This window comes from Natator depressus, chromosome 21 (genome assembly GCF_965152275.1).
Source record: "Natator depressus isolate rNatDep1 chromosome 21, rNatDep2.hap1, whole genome shotgun sequence".
Lineage (NCBI taxonomy): Eukaryota > Metazoa > Chordata > Testudines > Cheloniidae > Natator > Natator depressus.
Window position 1 is genome coordinate 14,037,490 of NC_134254.1, and position 23,084 is coordinate 14,060,573.

Sequence of the window (23,084 nt, forward strand, 5' to 3'; positions counted from 1 at the left end):
AAATGAACGTGCAGTCTTTGCCAGAACCCAATGAAAGCTTTGGCAGACTGGCTAGAAATCCAGAGATATTTTCTCCTTTGATTTGTGCCCTTAGATGGAACTTAGATCTTTCTGCTACAAGGTTAGTTTTGGACATCTGCTTTTTAAGAACCTCTTCCAAGACTTTCTACTGGAAGTCACCTAGTCCCAGTGGAAAACCTAAACGCCGCAAATGCTAGTTGGCCCCACAACATTAGAAAAATGATCTTTTTTTATCAATACCCTTCACAACATTTGCATAAAAATACACTTTGAATCCGCAGACATAAAATCCCCCTTGTTCCTCCTTTTAGTGAAACTGGAAGCAGTCCCATATTTCCATAGTTGGCCTTTTAGCTTTTCTGTTTGTTTGGGTTTTTTTAATCGGGAGGCAGGTTTCTTGCTCTTTCGCAGTCTTGGAGCTCCTCCCTTGGAGGAAGGCTGGCCTGGGGTTAGTGCACTAGCCTGGGCCTTTGGAGAGCTGGTTCAATTCCCTGCTCTGCCACAGATGCCCTGCATGACCTCGGACAAGTCATGGAAGGTAGGTGCACATGGCAGCTGAGAGGTCTGATTCCCAGAATGGGTAGCGCATGGGCTAGCACCTAAAAACCACAGTCTAGTGGCATGGGCTAGCTGCCTGCTGAGTACATACCCAGGGGTCAGGGCGGACTGAACTTGGGTGGCTAGCCCAAGGTCGCACCACAGCCACGTTGCTATGCTTAGGTGCTAGCTGGGACAGAGCTAGCATATGTGTCTACCTGTGCTGGGAATTACATCTCCCAGCAGCTGTCTACCTTGAGTCCCTCTGAGCTTTGGTTCCTCGTCTGTCCAACTGGGTTAACAGCATTGTCCTGCCTAACAGGCATGTGTGAGGACAAATACATTTAAAACTTGTGATGCTCTCAGCTATTCTGAGGGCCAGAGAAGTACCAAAAGATTGTTTCTGCCAACCCATCCTTCCTCCTTACAAAGCTTATTGTACTTGCTGTCCACAAAGAGCAAACAGGTCTTCTAAATCAGTGGTTTTCAACCTGATTTCATCTGCAGACCCCCTAAAAACTTTCACATGGAGATGCAAGTCCCTTTGGAAATCTTAGACATAGTCTGTGGACCCCTAGGGGTGCCTGGACCACCGGTTGAAAACCACTGTTGTAAATCCAAATGACCTTTTATTTAGGTTTATGAGACCAGCTGAACAAGAAAGAACAAAAGTCAACTCCCCCGAGAGAGCACAGTGCGTATCCCTGCTGAATCCTGGGAACATAATGGTGGCTGAGCTGCGTGAGCTCCGCTGTTTAAAGGCTGGGGACACACAAGTGAAAGGCAGTGCAGTTTCATAGCTACACAGGTCACAGTGGGTGTTTACGCCCTGGTATTTTTGAGACTCTTGCTTGAACTACACCTAATTAATCAAAGACAAATCTAGTTGGGTAAACTTTCTGGACTCTGCTAATTGTGCATGCTGATTTTAGGACTGTAGGGGCTGGAATTGGTCCAGGCAGGGGTTCATAGTTACTCCACAGCCTTGCAAATGCAGACAGTGCATTGCTATTGGGTAATACAATGGGGGGTGGGGGGGGGGAGAGAGACCAGGAAACTCCACAGGTAGCAGGGTAGCACCACTAACCCGCTTCTTCTGTGGCATATGGCACAGGTGTGGCCTTGAATGTTGTTGGCATCTCTTCAAACCCAGCTCTGCCTCCAAACCTAGGCCCTGATCATACTCCCCTAACATGGAATAGTCTCTGAGTCTGTGCCTAGCCCTGCTGATGTCAGAGGAACTCTTAATGGTGCTCCCAAACACAGAACCATAGAAGATCAGGGTTGGAAGGGACCTCAGGAGGTCATCTAGTCCCACCCCCTGCTCAAAGCAGGACCAACCCCAACTAAATCATCCCAGCCAGGGCTTCGTCAAGCCAGGCCTTAAAAAGCTCTAAGGATGGAGATTCCACCACCTCCCTAGGGAACGCATTCCAGTGATTCACCACCCTTCTCGTGAAACACTGTTTCCTAATATCCAACCTAGACCTCCCCCACTGCAACTTGAGACCATTTTTCCTTGTTCTGTCATCTGCCACCACTGAGACCAGCCCAGCTCCATCCTCTTTGGAACCCCCCTTCAGGTAGTTGAAGGCTGCTATCAAATCCCCCCCTCACTCTTCTCTTCTGCAGACTAAACAACCCCAGTTCCTTCAGCCTCTCCTCCTAAGTCATGTGCCCCAGCCCCCTAATCATTTCCCCGTTGCCCTTCGTTGGACTCCCTCCAGCATGAGTAAGGGGGTCCCAATCTGGCTCTGGTGAATTAAACACAAGTGTGCAGGTGAGGCCATGAGCGCGTCTCCTGCATCTCCTCTGTTCGCAGGCACTTCCAGCCAAGCTGCTTGGGGGCTTGATTTGGAAAGGGCCCAGGCGGTGCTGGGGGAAGTCATCCCCAGATCGCAGGCGGTGTTTACAGGCCGCCCTCCTGGGAGTTCTGCCCGGGCTGACGGTCCCACTCTCGGGCTGCGCCGGGTCCCTTGGCAAACGGGAGCTGCAGGCACTTTCCACCGCGGCAAGGACAGAGGGTGATGCCGGCACAGCCCGTGCCTGCCGCTTCATCCGAGCCCGAGGGCAAGACTCCGCGGTTGGACGTGCTAATCTCTCCCCCGGCAAAGCCAACCCCGCAGCGAGGGGTGAGGCCCGGGTGGGACTGGGGTGTGGCGGTCCTGGAGATGGGGGGCGAGCTTGCAGCTCGTGCTGGAACCTGGCTGTGGGGCGGGGGGGCTGAGGCTGGGGCACACCCCTGCCCTGCAGTCCCTGCTTCCTCTTCGCCCCTCCAGGCGCCGGGGCAGCCGCGCTCCGAGCCCCCGGCCGCCGTCCCCCCTGCCCGGCCGCCGCTAGCTCTTTAAAATGTTGCCGGGCGAGAGCGCGGCGCGGGTGGCCATGTGATTGCCGGGGCGGCTGCAGGCGGCGAGCCGAGCCGAGCCGGGCTGCGTCCGGCTGGTGAGCGCCGCGGCGGCCCCCGGAGCCCGGGCTGCCAAGAGCAAGGAGCCGGCTACAGGCGCGGGGTGTCGGGGGGCGGGATGGAGGAGACCCCCGTAGCCCCGGCGGCCGCTCGGACGGGCTGAGTCCGCCGCTGCCCCGTCGGGGGCCGGCCGGCTGCACGGTCGGGAGCCGCGCGTCGCCTGCCGGCGAGGAGCGCACGGGCGTGCGGGGCGCAGCCACCTCGGAGCCGGGCCGGCGCGGCTGGGAGGCGCCCGCTGCTCCGGGGGCGCAGGGACCTGCCTAGGTGAGGGGGGTGGAAGGTGGACAGGTGAGGGAGGGGGTCCACAGGTGGGAGTTGGTGGCCGGCGTAGGTGGAAGGGGGACGGCCAGTTGCGGGAGGGGTGGACAGGTGAGAGGAGGTGGGCTGGTGAGGGGGGGTGTACAGGTGGGGGAGGAATGGCCAGAAAGGGGTTGGCCAGGTGGGGGAAGGGTGGACAAGTGGGAGAGGGGTGTACAGGTAGGGGAGGGGTGGCCAGGTGACGGGGGGAGTGGGCTGCTGAGGAGGGGTGGATAAGCGGGAGAGGGGTGGCCAGGTGGGGGAGGTGTGCCCAGGTGAGAGAAGGTAGGCTGGATGGGGGGGTGGACAAGTGGGAGAGGGGGTAGCTGGCTGGAGGGTGGGTGTACAGGTTGGGGAGGGGTGGTCAGCAAGGAGGTGGCCAGTTGGGGGATGGGCCGGCAAGGGAGGTGGCCAGCAAGGGGGCGGACAGGTGGGGGTTGCTGTCCTCACAGCTGCTCTCCAGTTGGTGGGCTAGGCATAATGCCATTGCCGGGGGTAACTGTCTTCCCCACGTGTTTGCAGGTGACCAACGAGCCCTGTCACCAGCGGGGACCAGGGCACTATGGCACATTCCGTCTCTGCCTTCCAGGCTGCCTACATCACCATCGAAGTGCTGATTGCCTTGGTGTCTGTGCCAGGGAACGTCCTGGTGATCTGGGCTGTCAAGAAGAACCAGGCTCTGCAGGATGCCACCTTCAGCTTCATCGTCTCTCTGGCTGTGGCTGACGTGGCAGTGGGCACCCTGGTCATCCCACTTGCCATCGTTATCAACGTCGGGCCGCGGATGGAATTCTACACCTGCCTGTCGGTGGCCTGCCCCGTCCTCATCCTCACCGAAAGCTCCATCCTGGCTCTGCTGGCCATCGCGGTGGATCGCTACCTGCGTGTGAAGATCCCCCTAAGGTAGGAAAGCCCCTGGGCACAGCAGAGCCTCTGCTGCCACCTTTCAGACTCACCTTGTGACACAGCCAGGACGCTGCTGCTAACAGCATGAAGACAGGTCCATCTGTAATCCTGGCTGAGATCAGGCACACCCCAGCTCCCTCTGCAGTAGCAGGGCCACTCTCATGTCTCCAACCCCCTCGTGTCTCCATCCCACTTAGCAGGCTGGACGGCCAGGGGGTCTGTCCGTCCATCGTGCGGTACATGCCTGCCACGTTGACAGGCCAGCCCGTAGCGATCGTGACAGCAGCGAATGTGTCCAGCTCCACAAGGGGGGCTGGTAGTGCCCGGCTGCCCTAGAGAAGAGGCCCAGAAGCTCTACCTGATACAGAGCTGCTTGCCCTACTCTGGCTTGCCCACACACTTAACACTTTGCTTCAACACTTCCTCCTGGGATGTGTTTCTTTAGAATGTGCCTGCGAAATGCGCTCCTTTGCCATGTGCCTTGCGCCATGTGGCTATGTAACCCCCCCACACTCCCAGGCCAGCACAGAGCAAGGAAGCGTGCCCTGGAGTTGAGCGCCACTAGAGAGAGGATTAATGGCAGTGGCATGCTTCAGACAGCAGGAATGTGAAGACAGCCCTGGTGTGACTCCTGGCTCAGAGCGGGGCATGGAAGCCAAGCGTCTGATTATAATGGCTTTGGGGCATTCAAAGCAGGCAGTGGTCTGGTGCCCATGCTATGCGGGGACTCCTGAGGGTCCAGTGCTGGTGCTGCCTTGGGGCAGAGAAAGATCCAGTGTTTGAATCAGTGCTTGCCACCTGCCCCCCTCTCCGTCCTGGGGCAGAACTGCCTGCCCAGAGGAAGGGCTGCCTAGGGAGATGCTCCAGAAGTTAGGAAATTCTGGAATCCTTATCCTCCTTGCTATTATGTTTGTTGACAAAGCCAAGCCTATAGTAAGTGAGTCTAATGGCCATCACATTGCGCCCCGGCAGAATGCGGGGTATAAATCAGGGAATGCCCTTTGTTTGAACTCTGCAGTGCTGATAGGAAATGTTTAACCCCTTCACTTCTCCACTGCTGCCCTGGTGCTCCTGGGCTGCCAGGCTCAGTGGCCTTTTCACGGCAGAGACCCTGAAACCCATGGTGGGCCCTGGGTATGCCTGGCGGGGGGGCGGGGGTGGGGGGAGGGGAGCTGCAAGGTTGCTAGATGTGGCCGTGCTGGAGCTGCGTGGCTTCTAGATGCATACGTACTGCAGGGAGCTCTCTGAGGTTCCTGCTTTGGTTGCTTCTGCTCCTACTGGCTGGAGTCCCTGGCTGGCTCCCCTCGGCAGTTTTTTCCCAGGGCTCCATGGCAGAAGGAGAGGGGCGGCACCCCCAGACCATGCTGCACGTAGTGGTCGTGGGGGTCCTTGAGGAAGGAATAAAACAAACTAGAGAGCGTCTGTGATGAACTGCTCTGCACAGCTACCCTGGGTTCTCAACCCAGCTTCCAGGGCACATCTCTCAACTCCTAGATTCATCATACTGACCCTCCTGAGGAAGCGTCTCTACATTATAATCTTCCACAAACATCTCTCTGCATCTTCCCTCTTACAGAGAAACCAGTTAGCTCTTAAATATATACATATATAAATAAACAGCTAACAACCATCTTATAACATGGATGTTAAATACTCTACCCATGTCCAGCACGTTTCCAAACCCAATGTGTCAACTGCCTAGAGAGGAGAGGTTACCAGCACATCTCTCTGGAGTGAGTCTTTACCACTCACTTTCCCTTTCCCTTTCTCCAGTCATGGCCTCTATTTTCATTCAACCTCAAATCGGCATTTCTGTGAAAGGTACAAAAGAGTCATGGCTACATTACAAACAAAATTAATGTCTCCTTTCATCCAGAGTATTTACAGGAGAACAGGAAATAGCCATTTCAGGGACAGCAGCTGCCTTTGCTGGATGCTGGAGCTTTGCAGACAAAGCCCGTGGCACAATTATTGCATCCAGCTGGGCAACAAGGAGCAACAGCCCTTTTTGCAAGAGGTGCACCTGCAATTTTTGGAGTCAGGAGCCGCCGGTAGCACAAGGACAGTCCTGGGGATCCATCGCTCACTGGGTTGCTGCGATAGCTGCTCGGTCACACGGAGGATCCGAGGGGAGGCGAGGTTTTTCTCCAGGCAGCTTAGCAAGTCCTCTGAGTCTTTCAGGACGTTTTTATCTCCCTCTCTGATCTTCACGGGATCTGCCTTTCAATAGTTGTTCTCTTGTTCCTTGCCAGTTTCTCCTTTGTCTGTTGATGATTAAGGATTAGTCAGTTTAGAAAGGCCAGAGTCCACATCAACTGTCAATGTGTTGGAACTTTCTGGGATTACTCCTAGATCCCTTTGATTAAAATGTGTCCCCCTTGTCTGTCTGGACTACATAAACCCTTGGATGCAGCTGTTCTTTAATGGTACCCCTTTGGCCCCAAATATGAGACGTGTGATTCCTCAGGCACGCTCTGTCACCTGGGTTAAGAGATGGGGAGATCCCGGCCCTTTTGTCAAAATAATTCTGCTTCCAGTTCTGATTTTCTTTCATCTTCTGCACAGTTTCATTGTCATGAGATTTCAGCACGGTATCTGTGATTGGTACATTAGATCTGATCCTCCTCCCCTTTACCAACTGAGCTGGAGAAAAGCCATTCTCCAGGGGCGTACGTTGGTAAACCACTAATGCTTTATACAAATCACCCCCACTGTCAAAAATCTTTTTTCAAAGGGTCCGTTACTGTCCGTATTGGCCTTTCCACAAGCCCATTCGATTGGGGGTAATTTGGGGTTGATGTTTTGTGGTGAAAATCCCAGTCTATGGCAAATTGCCTAAATCTGCACTGGAAAATTGTGACCCATTAACACTAAAGATTTCATCTGCCATTCCATGCGTGGAGAAGATTCCCTTCATGCCAGCTATCGCTGATTTGCTATTAGTACTGTGCAGTGTGCAAATTTCTGGATACAGGGAATAAGAAGCTGTGATTGCCAGGTAAATAAGTCTGGGCCAACCTTCTCATAAGGCCTTGGTGGAAGCCGGTGAGGTCTCAGCAGCTCTGCCTGTTGGCATGGCTTGAATTTCAAGCATGAAAAGTAGTTTCCTACCACATTAGTAATGTCGTGGTTGATCCGCGGCCAATACAGCACCTCTCGTGCTTGTTGTTTTCACTTTTCAATTCCTAAATGACCCTTGTGGATCTTCTGTGGCATTTCTTTTCGGAGGCTCATTGGAATGACAGCCTTACTGCCCGTGAAAATCACCCCATCTGTCACAGCCAGCTCATGCCTGCAGTTCCAATGGTCTCTTATAGTTGGGCAGCAGCTGCTTCTTTCTACAGGCCACCTTTAATGATCACTTCTTTAAGGATCCCCAATGATTCATCTTTCTCTCTTTTTCCTCTTATTAGTTGCGGTTTCCTTCTCATTCGGCACTTGTGACAGCAAGTAATGGTCTTGGGGTTCATTAACCAACAAAGTGGTGAACGAGGAAGGAATAAACCTTTTAATAAAACAACCCAGAGAGCGTCTGTGGTGAACCGCTCTGCTCAGCTCGGCTGGGTTCCCCCCCCCCACCCCACTCTCTCTCTCTTGCTGGGCACAGCTCTAAACTCCTAGATTCATCATACTGTCCCTTATAAGGGAGCGTCTCCAAATTATAAACTTCAGCAAACCTTTCTCTACACTGCATGGACCTGCTGTGGCCACAGCCCAGCTGAACAGCCAGAGTTTGCTTTGTCGGACTGTCTAGACAGGGTGTCCTGGCAGGGCTACTGTCCTTCCTGCGAGAGACACCCCCCACCCCACCCCCAGCTCTTGCGGTGAGCGTGATGGCCTGATTAGCCCAGACTGGCCTTCTCCTTTAAGAGTATTCTATTTATCTCACAGGGGAAAAAAAATCCGTGCCAGTTTGGCCAGAAGTAAAGAATTTAAACACAGCAGCTGGGGAATGCACAGTTGAAATTCCAGCACCAGGCTTGTCCCTGCAGCCTGCCCATCTCCTATCTACCAACCTAAGGCAGTATGCATGCACCCTCCCACCTGAGAGCTGTACCCCCCCACCCTCTCCACCAAACGGAGCTCTGACTGCTCTTTTGGATCCATGATGATATTACTATTCTGTATTATTATTCATTTCTATTGTGGTAGCACTTAGGAACCCCAGTCATGAATCAAGAGTCCGTTGTGCAAGGCACCGCACAAATACGGAACTAAAAGACCATCTCTCCCAGCCCAGGAGTGCCGGAAGGATAGTTGTTCAGAGATCTCTAGGCCTTCTCAAGAGGGTGAATTGAGGGGCAGGAGCCTGCAGGAATCTCACAACTGTATGGGCACAGCTAGTGAGACAAGGGGGTACAGTTAGCCGGGCTCCAGACTGAGAATTGCCTGGTGGTCCCCTTGTTTTACATACTAAACCTTACATTTTTAACAAATGTGTTGCTGTGGGAATTTCTTTGCTTTTATGTGTATTTGCCACAGTAAACTAGTAGCAAAGCAGGTCGCATCGCTACGCAGCTTGCTTGCAACTGCTTGTAGCAGTTAAGGCTGCAGGGATACAATATCGTAGTTCAAGGCTGGGACAGACAATGTTTGTGAAGGATTTTTCCGAGCTATATGTAATTTTATACCTGGTTTATCATTGTGTAACCACCTCCCCCGCCCCACGTGTTAAAATTACTCCAAAAATATTCTTACTGGGTCTGGAGCTTGCAGCTTTAAGCACCGCGTCACTGCACCGTTGATCAGGATGACGCTGAGGCCAGGTCGACCCAGCTACGGTGCTCAGGGTGGGGTGTGATAAATCCACACACCTGAGCAATGTATTTCAGGCAACCCAGTGCAGACAGGATGCGGTCGACAGAAGAATTCTACTGCCTCTCGGGGTGGTGGATGAACTCTGCTGACAGGAGAGCCCTTCCCGTCGCTGCAGTGAGCGGCTGCGGCTGCCCAGCTTGACAAAGGAGTTGATCACCACACCTGGGTGCTCGGCATCGCTGCAGATCAGACTGCTTGGGAGAAGTATGGTGATAAAGTGCCGGGCCATGTCCCTGCCCTGCGTAGCCTGGCTCAGGCAGCGTGCCAGGGATGAGCGGGCTGTGACTGGCTGATGGGATAGGGCAGAGGAATAGGTGCCTTCTAAAGGGGATGGTGAGTCAGGAAGGGCCGTTTGGAGACATCCAGAGCGTAATCCCCATGCCTGTGTGCCCCAGCTGGTGTTTTGGGAAACCCTGGGGCGGGCTGCTAACCCAGGGTCCTGTGTCTGGCAGTTCAGGCACCAAGACACGAGGGAGCAGAGAACCAGGCTGTGATGGGATTCTGGAATCTGTCAGCAACCACAACAGGGCTTTACACAGAGAGAGAGAGAGAGACACGCTGCCACCCTGTCACACTGCAGAAGGGGCTCAGCTCTGACCTCTGCACCAGCCGCTTTTCGCCTCTTTCACCTCCGTCCCATTGGGTTGGGGAGGACTCGGGACTGACCGCTCAGAGGCAGTGCAAGCAGGCATCGTCTTCCAGGTGGAGGAACCAGGCTGTCTGCCAGCATGTGCATGGCACAGGGGGCTGATAAACCAGCCCCCACTGGATCATGCTGTTAGCCACAGTCATGCTGTTAGCTGTGCTGGAAGGATGGCCAAGTGGCATGGGAGCTGGTCTGGGAACGTGGAGACCTGGGTTCAATTCTTTGCTGTGCCACAGCCTTCCTGGGTGACCTTGGGAAAGTCACTTAGTTTCTCGCTCTGCCTCACTTCCCCATCTGTACAGTGGAGATAATAGCACCTAATATTGTTCCATGCACGTACATGGTACAGACTGGGTGGGGCTCAGATACTACAGTAGTAGGGGGCATATAAGCAGAAGTGGATTTACAGTAAAACCCATGCTGCCCTGGCACAGGGCCCCCCCAATGACAGGGGGCCCCAAAGTCAGGCAGCTGCAGGGGCAGAAGCTTGGTCCTGGGGCTCCTGCTGCAGGCTCCGCACCCACCGGCAGCCAAGCTGCCCCTTCCCCACCTTGTCCCCCGAGTGTGCCGTGTTCCCGCCCCTCCCAGCAGTTCCCCCGCCACCAAATAGCTGTTTGCCGGTGCTCTGGGAGGGAGCAGAAGAAGCGGGGCCGCAGTGCACTTGGGGGAGGAGGTGGAGAAGAGGCAGGGGTGCGGCCTTGGGGAAGGGGGTGGAATCGGGACAGGGTGGAGCAAAGGCAGGGCCCCCGCACTCTCCCTACTCATACCCCCCCCAGTCCCCTGCTGTGAATCAGACAGGGTGCTGGGGTGGGGCAGGGGGCTAGGAGCACCCCCGCAACCCCAGCCCACACCCCCATCCCCTGCCCTGACTCCTGCACCCCCCTCACATACCCCCTGCCCACCCTGACTCCTGCAACCCCCCCCCCATATCCTCACCTGCACCCCTCGCACCAAAGGGAGCTGCCCCAGGTAAGCGCTCCACACCCCAACCTCCTGCCCCAGCCCTGAGCCCCCTCCCACACCTTAACTCCTGGCCAGACTCTGCACCCCAACCCCCAGCCTGCTCCTGCACCCTAACTCCCTCCCAGACCCTGCACCCCCAGCCCTGAGCCCCGTCCCGCACCCTAACTCCTGGCCAGACCCTGCACCCCAATGTGTTTTTCATTTTTTTTTTTTAACGAAGCCCTCTTATCCAAAGCACTTTACAATCATTCGCTAACGGTACAAACAATATTTGGAAAGATCATTAAATGGTCTGCCGAGACCCTCCGCGATTTTCAAGTGGTCTGTGGACAAACAAGTTAAACTACAAAAACAATCAAGGTACCTCCCTTTATTTTAATTTACTTCCTACTACTTACAGGAGGAGGATGAAGAAAAAAATAAGGAAAACAGAGGCTGGGGGAAGATAAGAGCGAATGTTCTTTTTCTTGGCTGGGCCCCACGGAGGGGCCCCATAAATGAAGCTGAGCACAGGGCCCCACTAACTCTAAATCAGCCGCTGAAGATAAGTTAAGCAGAGTAGCCCTGAGGAAGGGACATGGACCACAGTCACTGACCACCCAAGGCAGGACAGTCGCGTGGTGGACACCAGTGGGAAGGTGGGGCTCTGACAAGTAGCTGCCACCTTGTCTGATAAAGGGCAATAAGGCCAACCCTTTCGGCTGTTCTGTTTGCTCTTAAATTGTCCCAGAGCCCTGTCTCCAATCAGCAGCTCCCACAGCGAGCACTGGCTCTGTGTTTGCTGGCAGGGCAGGTGCGCCGGTAGCAGATGGGGGAATGCTTGTCTGATGCTGCGGGCTCCCTGTGAGTGGAGCAGGAGCAATGCGTCCTTGGCCAGCACCTCAGCTCCATCTTTGTGCAAGCGGCCACGCTGGTCTTCCTTCCAAATCAGCGTCCGTCTGAGTTCTGGGGCTTCTGTCTCAGGGTCCTGCTTGTTTTTCAGACCCCAGAGTGGTGGGGTCACTTGGCTTCAGGAGGGCTCTTCACAGTCAGTCATTTAGTGGCCACGGGGAAGTTCTGCTCCAGTAGGGACCACTGGCCAGATGAGAGAACAATGTGAGTGGACTGAATTTGGCCCCACGTTTGAACCGTTTGACTTGACTTCCTCTGCCTCTGTTATCCGCACCTGCAAAATGGGGCTAACGCCCGGCTAGCTCACAGGGTATGTCACAAAGGCTCCTCCGATGGAAGCCCCACGGCAGGTCAGCATATGATTGCTACCCACAATGACCAATATTGTGTGTGCCGCAGTCTAGTGCTCACCTACCAGGGCAAGCAGGCTTTGCAGTTACCACTAGGAAATAGGCAGGCTGGTGCACTAGGAAACGCTTTGTTTTGCATCCTAGCAAGAGACTCCTGAGCATTAACCCAGTGATTAAAGCTAAAGCTCCTGCTTCAACTCTGGGTCCCGTCCCCCCATCCCCACCCCTTCCCCCACAGTGCACTTTCCCAGAAACCTGCATGATCAAATTAAGTCCAGTTGCAGAGCAGCAGACGTGAGGGAACCCAGAGTGCTGAGTGCTTTCCTTGCCTGGCTCCCATTTTTTTGCTACGTAAGAAGCCACATGTGAAGTGATCCAAAGCAGCTGAGGCATCTGGTTAACATTTGGAACGTTCTGAGCCTCGTGGCTGCAAGACAAACGGGGGATACTCACGGCACGGACACGCTCTGGGCTGCTGCCAGAGGTGACCCAAGGAGCTGGGAGGCAGATAGCAGCAGCAGCTTGGCTGCCCGGCTTCTGCCTCTGCTTGGCTGGGTGCATGTCTCACTCTGAAGTTCGCATTCACAGATCCAAGGCCAAATCAGCACGGAGAAGAACTCTTTGCTCGGGAATGGAATGCACAGTTCAGAACAGGGGACTAACCTTCCCTCGTGCTTTTTAAGCACTCGCCCGACCATGATTTTCAATACAGCTCAGGGCAAGGTTCCCAAGCATAGCCAGGGTCAGATGTTCCAAAGAACTCGGCACCCAATGTGCACCCAGCGTGCTGAGCTCTTGGCAAGCTCATCCTGCTTGTAGAGGTGTCTGACTGAGAACAGGCCATCTTGGAAAGTGACTGCCAAGCAATGCTAGTGAGTGCCTGGTTTGGGGAGAGCATGGTGACCCTTTGGATGATGTGTTTGGGCTCCAGTGCACAGGAAGCTGAGATGCCAGCAGCCCCAGGTGACGTTTTACTTTGTTTTTTTGTGGCAAACAGGAGATTTAGGCTTTTTAGTGACCTTCCTACATTCATCGAGGTTAAGGCCAGAAGGGACCATTATGATAATCCAGCCGCAGCTCCTGTCTAACGCCAGCCCTAGGACTCCCCTGAATGAATGTACCTGGTTTTGTCTAAAGCTACATCACCAATTGTTCTGCATCTACCTTCCTAGTGAAAGAGGGGGTAAACTGCTTAAATACCTGACCCTGTCAGTTAATAAATAAATACATGTCAACAGGCAGAAGGAAAGAAAAATAAAACGGACTGTAAGTGGCTTTCTTTGATGTCCATGCAGAGAGACGGTTGTAGGCTCTTTCAGCAGGGGCTATCATCACAATACAATAAAGTAATAAGAATCTGAGCACAGCTGGACTGGGTTGGGTCAAGCTGCAGCACCCTGTATATCCCTGTTTCTGAGAACAGCGTATGGGGCATCACCACTGAAAACCGATAGGTACCAAGCCAGGCACCTTCCTCCACTGGGTCACCTCAGAAATAAGGGTGGGGCAGCTGCACTGGTCTCTCTCTCTCTCTCTCTCATGTGCGTGCGCGCGCACACACACGCACGCACACACGCACCCCCTACCTGTTCTTGCTGCTCTTTCAGCAGCTTCCCACAACGATCTAATGTAGTGCCAATCTTTAAAAAAGGGAAGAAGGAGGATCCTGGGAACTACAGGCCAGTCAGCCTCACCTCAGTCCCTGGAAAAATCATGGAGCAGGTCCTCAAAGAATCAATCCTGAAGCACTTACATGAGAGGAAAGTGATCAGGAACAGTCAGCATGGATTCACCAAGGGAAGGTCATGCCTGACTAATCTAATCGCCTTTTATGATGAGATTACTGGTTCTGTGGATGAAGGGAAAGCAGTGGATGTATTGTTTCTTGACTTTAGCAAAGCTTTTGACACGGTCTCCCACAGTATTCTTGTCAGCAAGTTAAGGAAGTATGGGCTAGATGAATGCACTGTAAGGTGGGTAGAAAGCTGGCTAGATTGTCGGGCTCAACGGGTAGTGATAAATGGCTCCATGTCTAGTTGGCAGCCGGTGTCAAGTGGAGTGCCCCAGGGGTCGGTCCTGGGGCCGGTTTTGTTCAATATCTTCATAAATGATCTGGAGGATGGTGTGGATTGCACTCTCAGCAAATTTGCAGATGATACTAAACTGGGAGGAGTGGTAGATACGCTGGAGGGGAGGGATAGGATACAGAAGGACCTAGACAAATTGGAGGATTGGGCCAAAAGAAATCTGATGAGGTTCAATAAGGATAAGTGCAGGGTCCTGCACTTAGGATGGAAGAATCCAATGCACCGCTACAGACTAGGGACCGAATGGCTAGGCAGCAGTTCTGCGGAAAAGGACCTAGGGGTGACAGTGGACGAGAAGCTGGATATGAGTCAACAGTGTGCCCTTGTTGCCAAGAAGGCCAATGGCATTTTGGGATGTATAAGTAGGGGCATTGCCAGCAGATCGAGGGATGTGATCGTTCCCCTCTATTCGACACTGGTGAGGCCTCATCTGGAGTACTGTGTCCAGTTTTGGGCCCCACACTACAAGAAGGATGTGGATAAATTGGAGAGAGTCCAGCGAAGGGCAACAAAAATGATTAGGGGTCTAGAGCACATGACTTATGAGGAGAGGCTGAGGGAGCTGGGATTGTTTAGTCTGCAGAAGAGAAGAATGAGGGGGGATTTGATAGCTGCTTTCAACTACCTGAAAGGGGGTTCCAAAGAGGATGGCTCTAGACTGTTCTCAATGGTAGCAGATGACAGAACGAGGAGTAATGGTCTCAAGTTGCAATGGGGGAGGTTTAGATTGGATATTAGGAAAAACTTTTTCACTAAGAGGGTGGTGAAACACTGGAATGCGTTACCTAGGGAGGTGGTAGAATCTCCTTCCTTAGAGGTTTTTAAGGTCAGGCTTGACAAAGCCCTGGCTGGGATGATTTAACTGGGAATTGGTCCTGCTTCGAGCAGGGGGTTGGACTAGATGACCTTCTGGGGTCCCTTCCAACCCTGATATTCTATGATTCTATGATCTCCTCTCCGAATCCTTCATTCCTTTTTAAAAACCCTCTGCTTTCGGTCCTGACTCTCAGCGTCCCCGCTTGCAGGCCAGATTGAATTAAATCAAGGCCCTTTAAATCGCGACTTAAATCACCGAGTGGAAAGCCTCAATTTAAATTGTGTGTGTTAATCAACTTCCCCATTTGTACGTCAGTTATGTTCTAAGGAATGGTTCCTTTTTATTGCTTGACGTAACTGTTTAAAATGTGTTGATTTACAGCTAAATAAAGCCTTCACACTAGATTTAGTTCATCTTTTTTGCTTCCGAGGAGGGAACGTGATAACTATATTCGTTTATTTAAGCAATTATATAACTTAATATTTTCATATTCTTATTAAGTGTACATTTTTAGTATGGCAGAAAATGGCGAATGATACATTGCTTATTTGCTGCTGTTTTGCAATATTTCTAAAGCGTGATCTCAAAAGCTAGATGTTTTGCCCCTGATTCTTTATATAGAAAAGCAGCCTTTAATGCAGAGTTTTTGCTAGAGGCTCACGGATTCAGCATATTCAAAGGAAGTATTTTTTTTCACACAACGCACAGTGAACCTGTGGATCTCCTTGCCAGAGGATGTTGTGAAGGCCAAGACTATGGCAGGGTTCAAAAAAGAACTAGATAAATTCATGGAGGACAGGTCCATCAATGGCTATTAGCCAGGATGGGCAGGCATGATGTCCCTAGCCTCTGTTTGCCAGAAGCTGGGAAAGGGTGACAGGGGATGGATCACTTGATGATGACCTGTTCTGTTCATTCCCTCTGAAGCACCTGGCATTGGCCATTATCAGAAGACAGGATACTGGACTAGATAGACCATTGGTCTGACCCAGTAGGGCCGTTCTTATGTTCTCATATTTATTTTTTTATTTAAATATTGTAATAGATTATAATTAGTTTAGCCCTGTTGTATTAATTCAAATGGAATATATGGGCTAAAAGTGTTAACATAACCCAGCTGCTGTCCAACAATAGACAGTGTTAAATAAGGCTTGGCATATGGCGACCTCCACCTCCTCAATACCATGGCAAACACACCATGAAAACTCCATTTAACCTTCTAATAAAGAGACAGAAAAGGAGGAAAAACAGTTAAAGCATTTGCAATGTAAATGATTACATCAGGCTTTCATTCTAACAGCATCCCTTGTTTCCTTTTGGGGGAGAGAGTGTTTTGGAAAACGCTTCTCATCTGACAGTCTTTTAGCTGGAATCCAAGATGATGGTAATTGTCCTTTTGGGGGAAAAAAGGAGACCTTGAGATAGGCTAGAGCAGCTGTTGCTGTGGTTAAAATCCGGTCCTGACACCCTAGAAAAGAGCCTTCTATGCAGATGATCTAATATCAGTTTTATCTAACCCAAACATTTTCCTAAAATTAGTTTCTGAAGAAATGAGGACTTTGGGAAAGTGCCTGGATTTATCGTAAATTATGCCAAATCTGACACGCTCGCTGTACGTTTGCCAGACTCTGAAAAGTCACTCCTCCAGAAAACATTTGAGTATAAACAGGTAACAAATTCTATAAGGAACCTGCAAATTCAAATCTCAAACACCCTAGAAGAGCTCTAAGATGAAATGTCAAACCACTCCGTCAGCCAGTGAACCAAGCTCTGGCGGGCTGGGGGCAGCATGCAATTTCCTGGTTGGGAAGAATAGCCACAGTCAAAATGAATATTCTGCTAAGGATCTCTGTCTTGTTTCCAAATCTTTCTGTGATTATCCCAGATAAAACCCTAGCAGAAATACAGAAGCGCTTGTTTAGAATTTATATGGAATTAAAAAAAGACCAAGAGTGAGCGCAGATACTTTGTACAGACCCAGTAAACTGGGTGGACTAACTGCTTCAAATATTCTGTGGTGTTAGCAAGCCAACCCATTCAAAGCAGAAGTGGACCGGGGGCACGGTAACCCAGCCCAACAGTGGGTCCTGTTGAACAAGAAAATTGCTACAGTATAAAACTTCACTAGGCTACCATAAATTAATAAAAAAATCACGCCTGCCAGAAATTTACACAAATCCTTTAGCAAAGGCTTCTCTAGGGGTTTGGGATAGAACTAGAGATAAGATCAGTTCTTTCCCCTCACCAGCGACACCCATTGCACATAATCCAGCTCTTAACCCAAATTGCAAACCAGAGAGCTTTAAAGACTGGGACAGCCATGGAATACACACGGTTGTCCAGCTATTCGGTAAAGAAACTTTTCTAACTTATTTAGAGATCACAACTAACTTTAACTGGCCCACTGGCACTGGTGTGATCACTGCTGGAGAACTGTGTCCAGTTCTGGGTCCCGTAATTCAAGAAGGATGTTGATAAATTGGAGAGGGGTCAGAGAAGAGCCACAAGAATGATTGAAGGATTAGAGTGATAGCCTCAAAGAGCTCAATTTATTCATCTTAACAAAGAAAAGGTTAAAGGGAGTCTTGATCACAGTCTACAAGTGTTTACATGGGGAACAAATTTTATAATGGACTCTTCAGTCTAGCAGAGGAAGGTCTAACATGATCCAATGGCTGGAAGTTGAAGCTAGACAAATTCAGACTGGAAATAAGGCATACATCTTTAATGGTGAGAGCAACCACTGGAACAGTTTATCAAAGGTTGTGGTGGATTCTCCATCACTGATCATTTTTAAATCTAAGATTGGATGTTTTTCTCAAAGCTCTGCTCTAGGAATCATATCGGGGAAGTTCTCTGGCCTGTGCTCAGACTAGATGATCACAATTGTCCCTCCTGATCTTAATATCTATGGATCTATGAACATATGGGCCGAAAGTGTTAGCATAACCAAGTCACTGTCCAACATTAAATAGTGTTAAACAAGGTTTGGGGTTTGGTATACAGAGACCTCTGCCTGCTCGGTGCCATGGCAAACACACCATGAAACGGCCTTTTCACCTTTTATTAAAATTACAGAAAAGAAGGAAAAACAGTTAAAGTCTTTGCAATGTAAAGTATTAAATAAGGCTTTCATTCGAATAACGTCCCTTGTTCCCTTTAGCTGGAGAGAGATTTTAGAGGGAAGACCCTCCCTTGTTTGACAGTCTCTTAGCTGGTATCCAAGATGATATAATTGCTGTTTGCGGGCAAAGAGAAGAAGTGAGTTGAGCTGGGCTGGAGCTGTTGTTAAAATCCGATTCCATCTCATCGCAGGTGGTGGTTGGGATCAAGCCGGAACTGGTAGAGGGGCAGTGTCATCTGAGTCCCTCTATCTAGCCTGGTTTGTCAGGACATTTCTCAAGATCAGGTTAACAAAGGCCTGGGTCTCTGGAAAGGGTGCGGGCAGCAGCTGTGATGGTGAAGTTTTTGTTCTAGCAGCCTCTGTCTGTTCCTCCCTCCCGTCCTTCTCTCTGTTCTTCAGTAAAATTCCTTTCTTTAAAGACCCACAAAGGGGAACAGTGGGTGAAATAGCCCATTCTCTTGTTATTTTGTCCACAATTAGGCCTACTGTCTGACACATCAATTTTGATTCATTAACTTCCGGCTTCACCGCACCTGATACTCGTTCAGCCCTGGAATTATCTCTGGAGGCCCTCTCTTGCTGATGTTCTCTTGCACCTGTTGATAACGTTCTTTATTGAAAATAACGTGACCTACTTTCCACGGTAAATTCCTAAGCAGGCAAAAATTACAGACCGCTTGTCACATCTTTTATACGAATGTCAGATTTCATTAGAACAGGTTTACTCATTTAAATAACAATCGAAAATCTGATTTAAATAAAAAAAATCCAATTTAATTTCTTTTTTTTTTTTTTTCAAAAAATCATTGATTTTTATCCCGCCCGCTTGCTTGCCGGTCCTAGCACTGCTGAGTGCAATGGCTCAGCTCCTGCCTCCCACGTCCACCCAACCTTCTCCTCACAGCAGTGGAATGAGGAGCTCAGCTGGTCTGCACCTGAAAATGGAGCTTCCCTCCCTTGTCTGTGCAAGCTGCACCCAGGAGACGCCAGGTCTGGAAATATCACAGGAAAGGCCTTTTGCGGGCTCCTTGTGCAGGCACCACAAAAGGATTTTAACGAAATGTCTTTGATCTCCGAGCAGGCTCAGCTTGCTGCTGGTTTTAGGGATTTGTGAGGCTTCTTATTTGCTCTGACTTGATACCCACCACCCCTCTCTCTTTCAGAGATTCCTCCCCTATGCACGCTGCCATCTCCACAGCAGGAACCTGGGCAAAACCACCCAATATTGTCTGAAAGTGTGAGGTGTAATTCTGTAAGGGGGAGGTAGGCAGAGCGGCCTGGAGGGTGAGGCCAGGGCTGGAAGCCCCAGACTAGGATCCTGGCCCTGCTTTTGGGCAAGTCACTTCCTCTGTCTGAGTCTTCATTGCCTGTCCAATGAGGTGGTTGATGATGCTCAGTGTGTGTCACGTGTGAGAGGAGGGATGGTCAAGTGGTTGGGTGCCAGCCTAGTTTTTGGGAGAGCTGGGCTTAATTCCCTGCTCTGCCACAGGTGGCTTTATAATCTTGGGCAAGTCCTTTAGTTTCTCTGGGCCTCAGTTCCCCATCTGTACAATGGGGATAATAGCACTGTCCTGCCTTCTGGAGGGCGGGGTGTGAGGGTTAAAATGATAATTACTGAACTGCCCAGATCCTGTTATATGATGAAGGGGGCCAGAGAGATACCATGTGATGTGAGTTTGCTGGAGGAATCTTGCAGGAAAGTCATGATGTTCCTAAAGGTGGGAGATGGGGGGCGGGGGGTAACGTGTCTCCTTTCGCTCCCACACTGTGCCTCGTGCGCCCCAGCAGCATGGAAGCAAAGGTCACTTCAGGAGCCCCATCTGTACCAAGCAGAACAGAGCAGGGACTCTCCCCTGCCCCATCTGCAATGCATACGACTGCTGACACGCAGGCCTGGGCTTCCTGTCCTGCAGCCACGCTCTTGACTCATTGTGCTAACTACTGGGAAGACGGAACAAGTTCAAAGGGGCCGGAAATGAATGAAAGGGAGCATCTGGCAGGAACAGAACCCCGCCGAGGGCCACTTCCACCTATAGGGTCCCATATCCAGGATGCTGGTAGAGATATCAACAGAGAGAATCGGCGGGTGGGACTGGCTCCCTCCTCTGGGTCTTTACCAAAGTCTTAACTTCCCTGCAAGATTCTTGGGGGGAAATCACACGGTGGAGGCAAGCTGTGAAGGCCTGTATGCAGAGAGCCTGCATCTTTGATCTGAGAAACTGCTTCAGGCCGGATGCTTTTATGGCACAATGCCCCAAAGGCAGAGCTCTGAGGCCAGCCAGCTGCCTTAAAGTTGCCCTCCAGGTGAGCACCCAAAGTTGCTGCTGGCCTCTGCCACCCGTTGCAGAGTGAGCCTGGATCTGGAGGGGTCAGTGCCCACCAGGGACGTGACCCATCTGACCCAGCAGGCTGCTGGGGGACGGACTTTCATAAACAACACCAGCAATGGCAATCAGCCTGGGAGGGAGGCACGAATTAGTGTTGTCTCACTTGTTGGAAGATGTTAGGGCTAAGTAGAGACCTGGGAAACCGCTGGAGTGCTGGGATGGTATTAGGGAATAGAGTCACGGGCAGGCATCGTTTCTTCGCTTAATAGAGAAGTGTCATCCCTCCCCCTCCCCCTCAGCGTGTTGGGAATAAATAAGCCTTGCAGCTACATAAGAAATGTCACGGTCCGAAAAAATACCCTTTGTGTAAAAGAAGTGTGATCTCCCCCTCCCGTCTTTCCCAGCTACACAAGCGAGCCCTGGGTCATGGCCCCTTCCTCCCGCCCCTGAGAACCGCTGATTCAGGGAATTTGTAGTGACAAATCACTGGAAAGAAATGTATTTTCAAGGTAAAAATGCCTAAGATGCGTAATGCTGTGAACAATAGAAAGGGTTGGGTCTACTAATCGTATGGGTGTTTCTATTACTTAACGGGGGGGTTGGGGGCGTTGTAACGGATGTAGGCATTTACATACTAACTTAAATTTAAAAGGAGCGTGCTGTAATTAATCCAGTGCTTACTGGACAATTGGGTCGAGGGGAACGAGTATCGCAATAAAGAAGCCCGCGCTCAAATCCGCCTCCGGGTCAACCAGCTCCTTTGTCTTCTAACATCACCGTTGGGCTCCCCGACCCGTCTGTATCCAGCTGTTATCTCTTGTCTGACACTTGGCACTTAATTCATGCCTGGCTCGCTCGGGCTACGTCCCAGTACCCTGGCTTGGCAGGTCAGAGCCCCAGCCCCTCTGGGCTTGCAGCATCGGTTATGAATGTAAAAAAATTGCTTGAGCCCCAGCACATCTTTCATTACAAATTAAGCCCTGCTGATCCTGTACGTTCCTTGGGATAAGGATCGTCTTTTGGTTCTGTGTTTGTACAGCCCCTAGCACCGTAGGCCCTGGTCCGTGGCTGGGGCTCCTTGGTGAAACTGCAATGCAAATAGTAAATTGTCATCACCAGCTCTGGATTGGCAAAAAGCTCTCTGGACACTGCTGGCGAGCGAATCCCACCCTTCGCTCAGTAGAGGCCAGTAGAGGTAGTTGAAATGTTTTGGGCGAACAGGAAATTCACTTGGAAATGCAGTTCTGGGATGACCGAAATTATCTGCAAGCATGGTGGATAGGTTCAGCCCAGTAAAAACGAGGACTTTGAAACAGTTCATTCTGATATTTTTTTAAACAAATCATTTGGCCTTTTGGCTTTCAAAAGGTTGTTTCCAAACAAGGTTTGAAAACGCTCTCTTTGACCCGAACAGAAGCTTCTTGATGGTTTGGTTCTGGCACCAAGAAAACGGAAATTGGCGGGGTTTTTCAGTATAACCACCGGACCAAAACCGCAGTGAGTCCCTCAACTCCTGTGTCTACAGCAGCCCCGTAGGACCAGCGCGTGCCAGCCTTTATTCATGCTGAGTACTATCTTCCCCTGCAAGTGGTCCTATTGGTCTTGCTGGGGCTACTCATGGAGGAAGCTGCTCCCCGGCAGAACCTGGTGAATCCTGAGTGAACAGCAAACAAAGCCGCATAGCCAGCGCTGCAGGGTGAAGAACCATTACCCCTCCAGCTCTGGAAAGCCTGAAGGATCTTACTGTTGTCCTACAGGGCCGTCTGTGTATTGGCACTTACAAACCTTGTGCCCCTTTAAATTCTTTCAGACCCACTTTACTTTGCTGCTAGCCCCTGTGAGAGACAAGGCCATGGCCAAAGGGCTCAGGAATCTGGTCTGATCGGGTCTTCCCACCTCCCCCTAAGACTTGCAGTCTGCAGGGATATGCTTGGTGGGGTGGCAGGGCCTGTGAACTACCAGGGACTGGTAACCCTGTTTACAGGGAGAATAAAGCTCCTGCTCTGTGATGAGTGCAAACCTGAGATCTAAATGGTCTGGGTGGGCTTCTGCCAGTAAGACCTGCCATGAGCCCTCTTCTGGATGGCTTCATAGAATCATAGAATATCAGGGTTGGAAGGGACCTCAGGAGGTCATCTAGTCCAACCCCCTGCTCAAAGCAGGACCAATCCCCAACTAAATCATCCCAGGCAGGGCTTTGTCAAGCCTGACTTTAAAAATACCTAAGGAAGGAGTTTCCACCACCTCCCTAGGTAACGCATTCCAGTGTTTCACCACCCTCCTAGTGAAAAAGTTTTTCCTAATATCCAACCTAGACCTCCCCCACTGCAACTTGAGACCATTACTCCTTGTTCTTTCAAAAGAGAGGCAAGCCAGAAGCAGGGCTTTGCATCCCTCCTTGCTAATATGCGGAATGTCTTTCTGAAAGTTCTGCTTCATCTTAGCCGTGAGCTCTGGGTTGGATGTGAGAATCCCTGTGGATGGTTCTCTGGCCTGTGCTGTGCAGGAGCTCAGACTGGGTGGTCATGTTGATCCCTTTTTGGTCTGAACATCTCTTGAAATGGACAGAAAATTAAAAATGGCTTTAAGGGAACACTTTTTCACATAATGCATCGTTACCCAGTGGAACTCTCTCCCCCAGGATGTCATGGAGGCTTAGCTTGGTTTAAAAAAGAAATAGACATGTATAGGGGAGGCAGAGTGGCCTAGTAGATAGTGTACTAGAGTGGGACTCAGAAGACCTGAGTTGGATTGCTGGGTCTGCCACTGGCCTGCTGGGTGACTTCAGGCAAGTCACTTATAACTGCCTTGTGCCTCAATTTCCCCCAGCTGTAAA

The 23,084-nt window shown here is 51.0% G+C and overlaps 1 protein-coding gene and 1 long non-coding RNA gene across 3 annotated transcripts in view; one reads left to right on the forward strand and one right to left on the reverse strand.

The window, feature by feature from the left end:
- The first annotated feature begins 2,497 nt into the window (after positions 1-2,497).
- Positions 2,498-23,084, forward strand: part of ADORA1 (adenosine A1 receptor) — a 67,473-nt gene continuing 46,886 nt past the window's right edge. Inside the window, exons 1-2 of one of the 2 annotated variants that reach the window (XM_074936084.1) lie at positions 2,498-2,690; positions 3,842-4,222. In XM_074936084.1, coding sequence (XP_074792185.1) covers positions 3,882-4,222 — 341 coding nt within the window. In that variant the 5' untranslated portion in view covers positions 2,498-2,690; positions 3,842-3,881. Of the gene's footprint in view, positions 2,691-3,215; positions 3,287-3,841; positions 4,223-23,084 lie in introns of those variants that run through there. The other variant, XM_074936083.1, reaches the window with a different exon arrangement.
- Positions 6,103-23,084, reverse strand: part of LOC141975594 (uncharacterized) — a 33,250-nt gene continuing 16,268 nt past the window's right edge. The window contains exons 2-3 of the long non-coding RNA XR_012635957.1: positions 8,924-9,234; positions 6,103-6,489 (exon numbers count right to left, since the gene is read on the reverse strand). This is a non-coding gene — a long non-coding RNA (uncharacterized LOC141975594). The remainder of the gene's footprint in view (positions 6,490-8,923; positions 9,235-23,084) is intronic.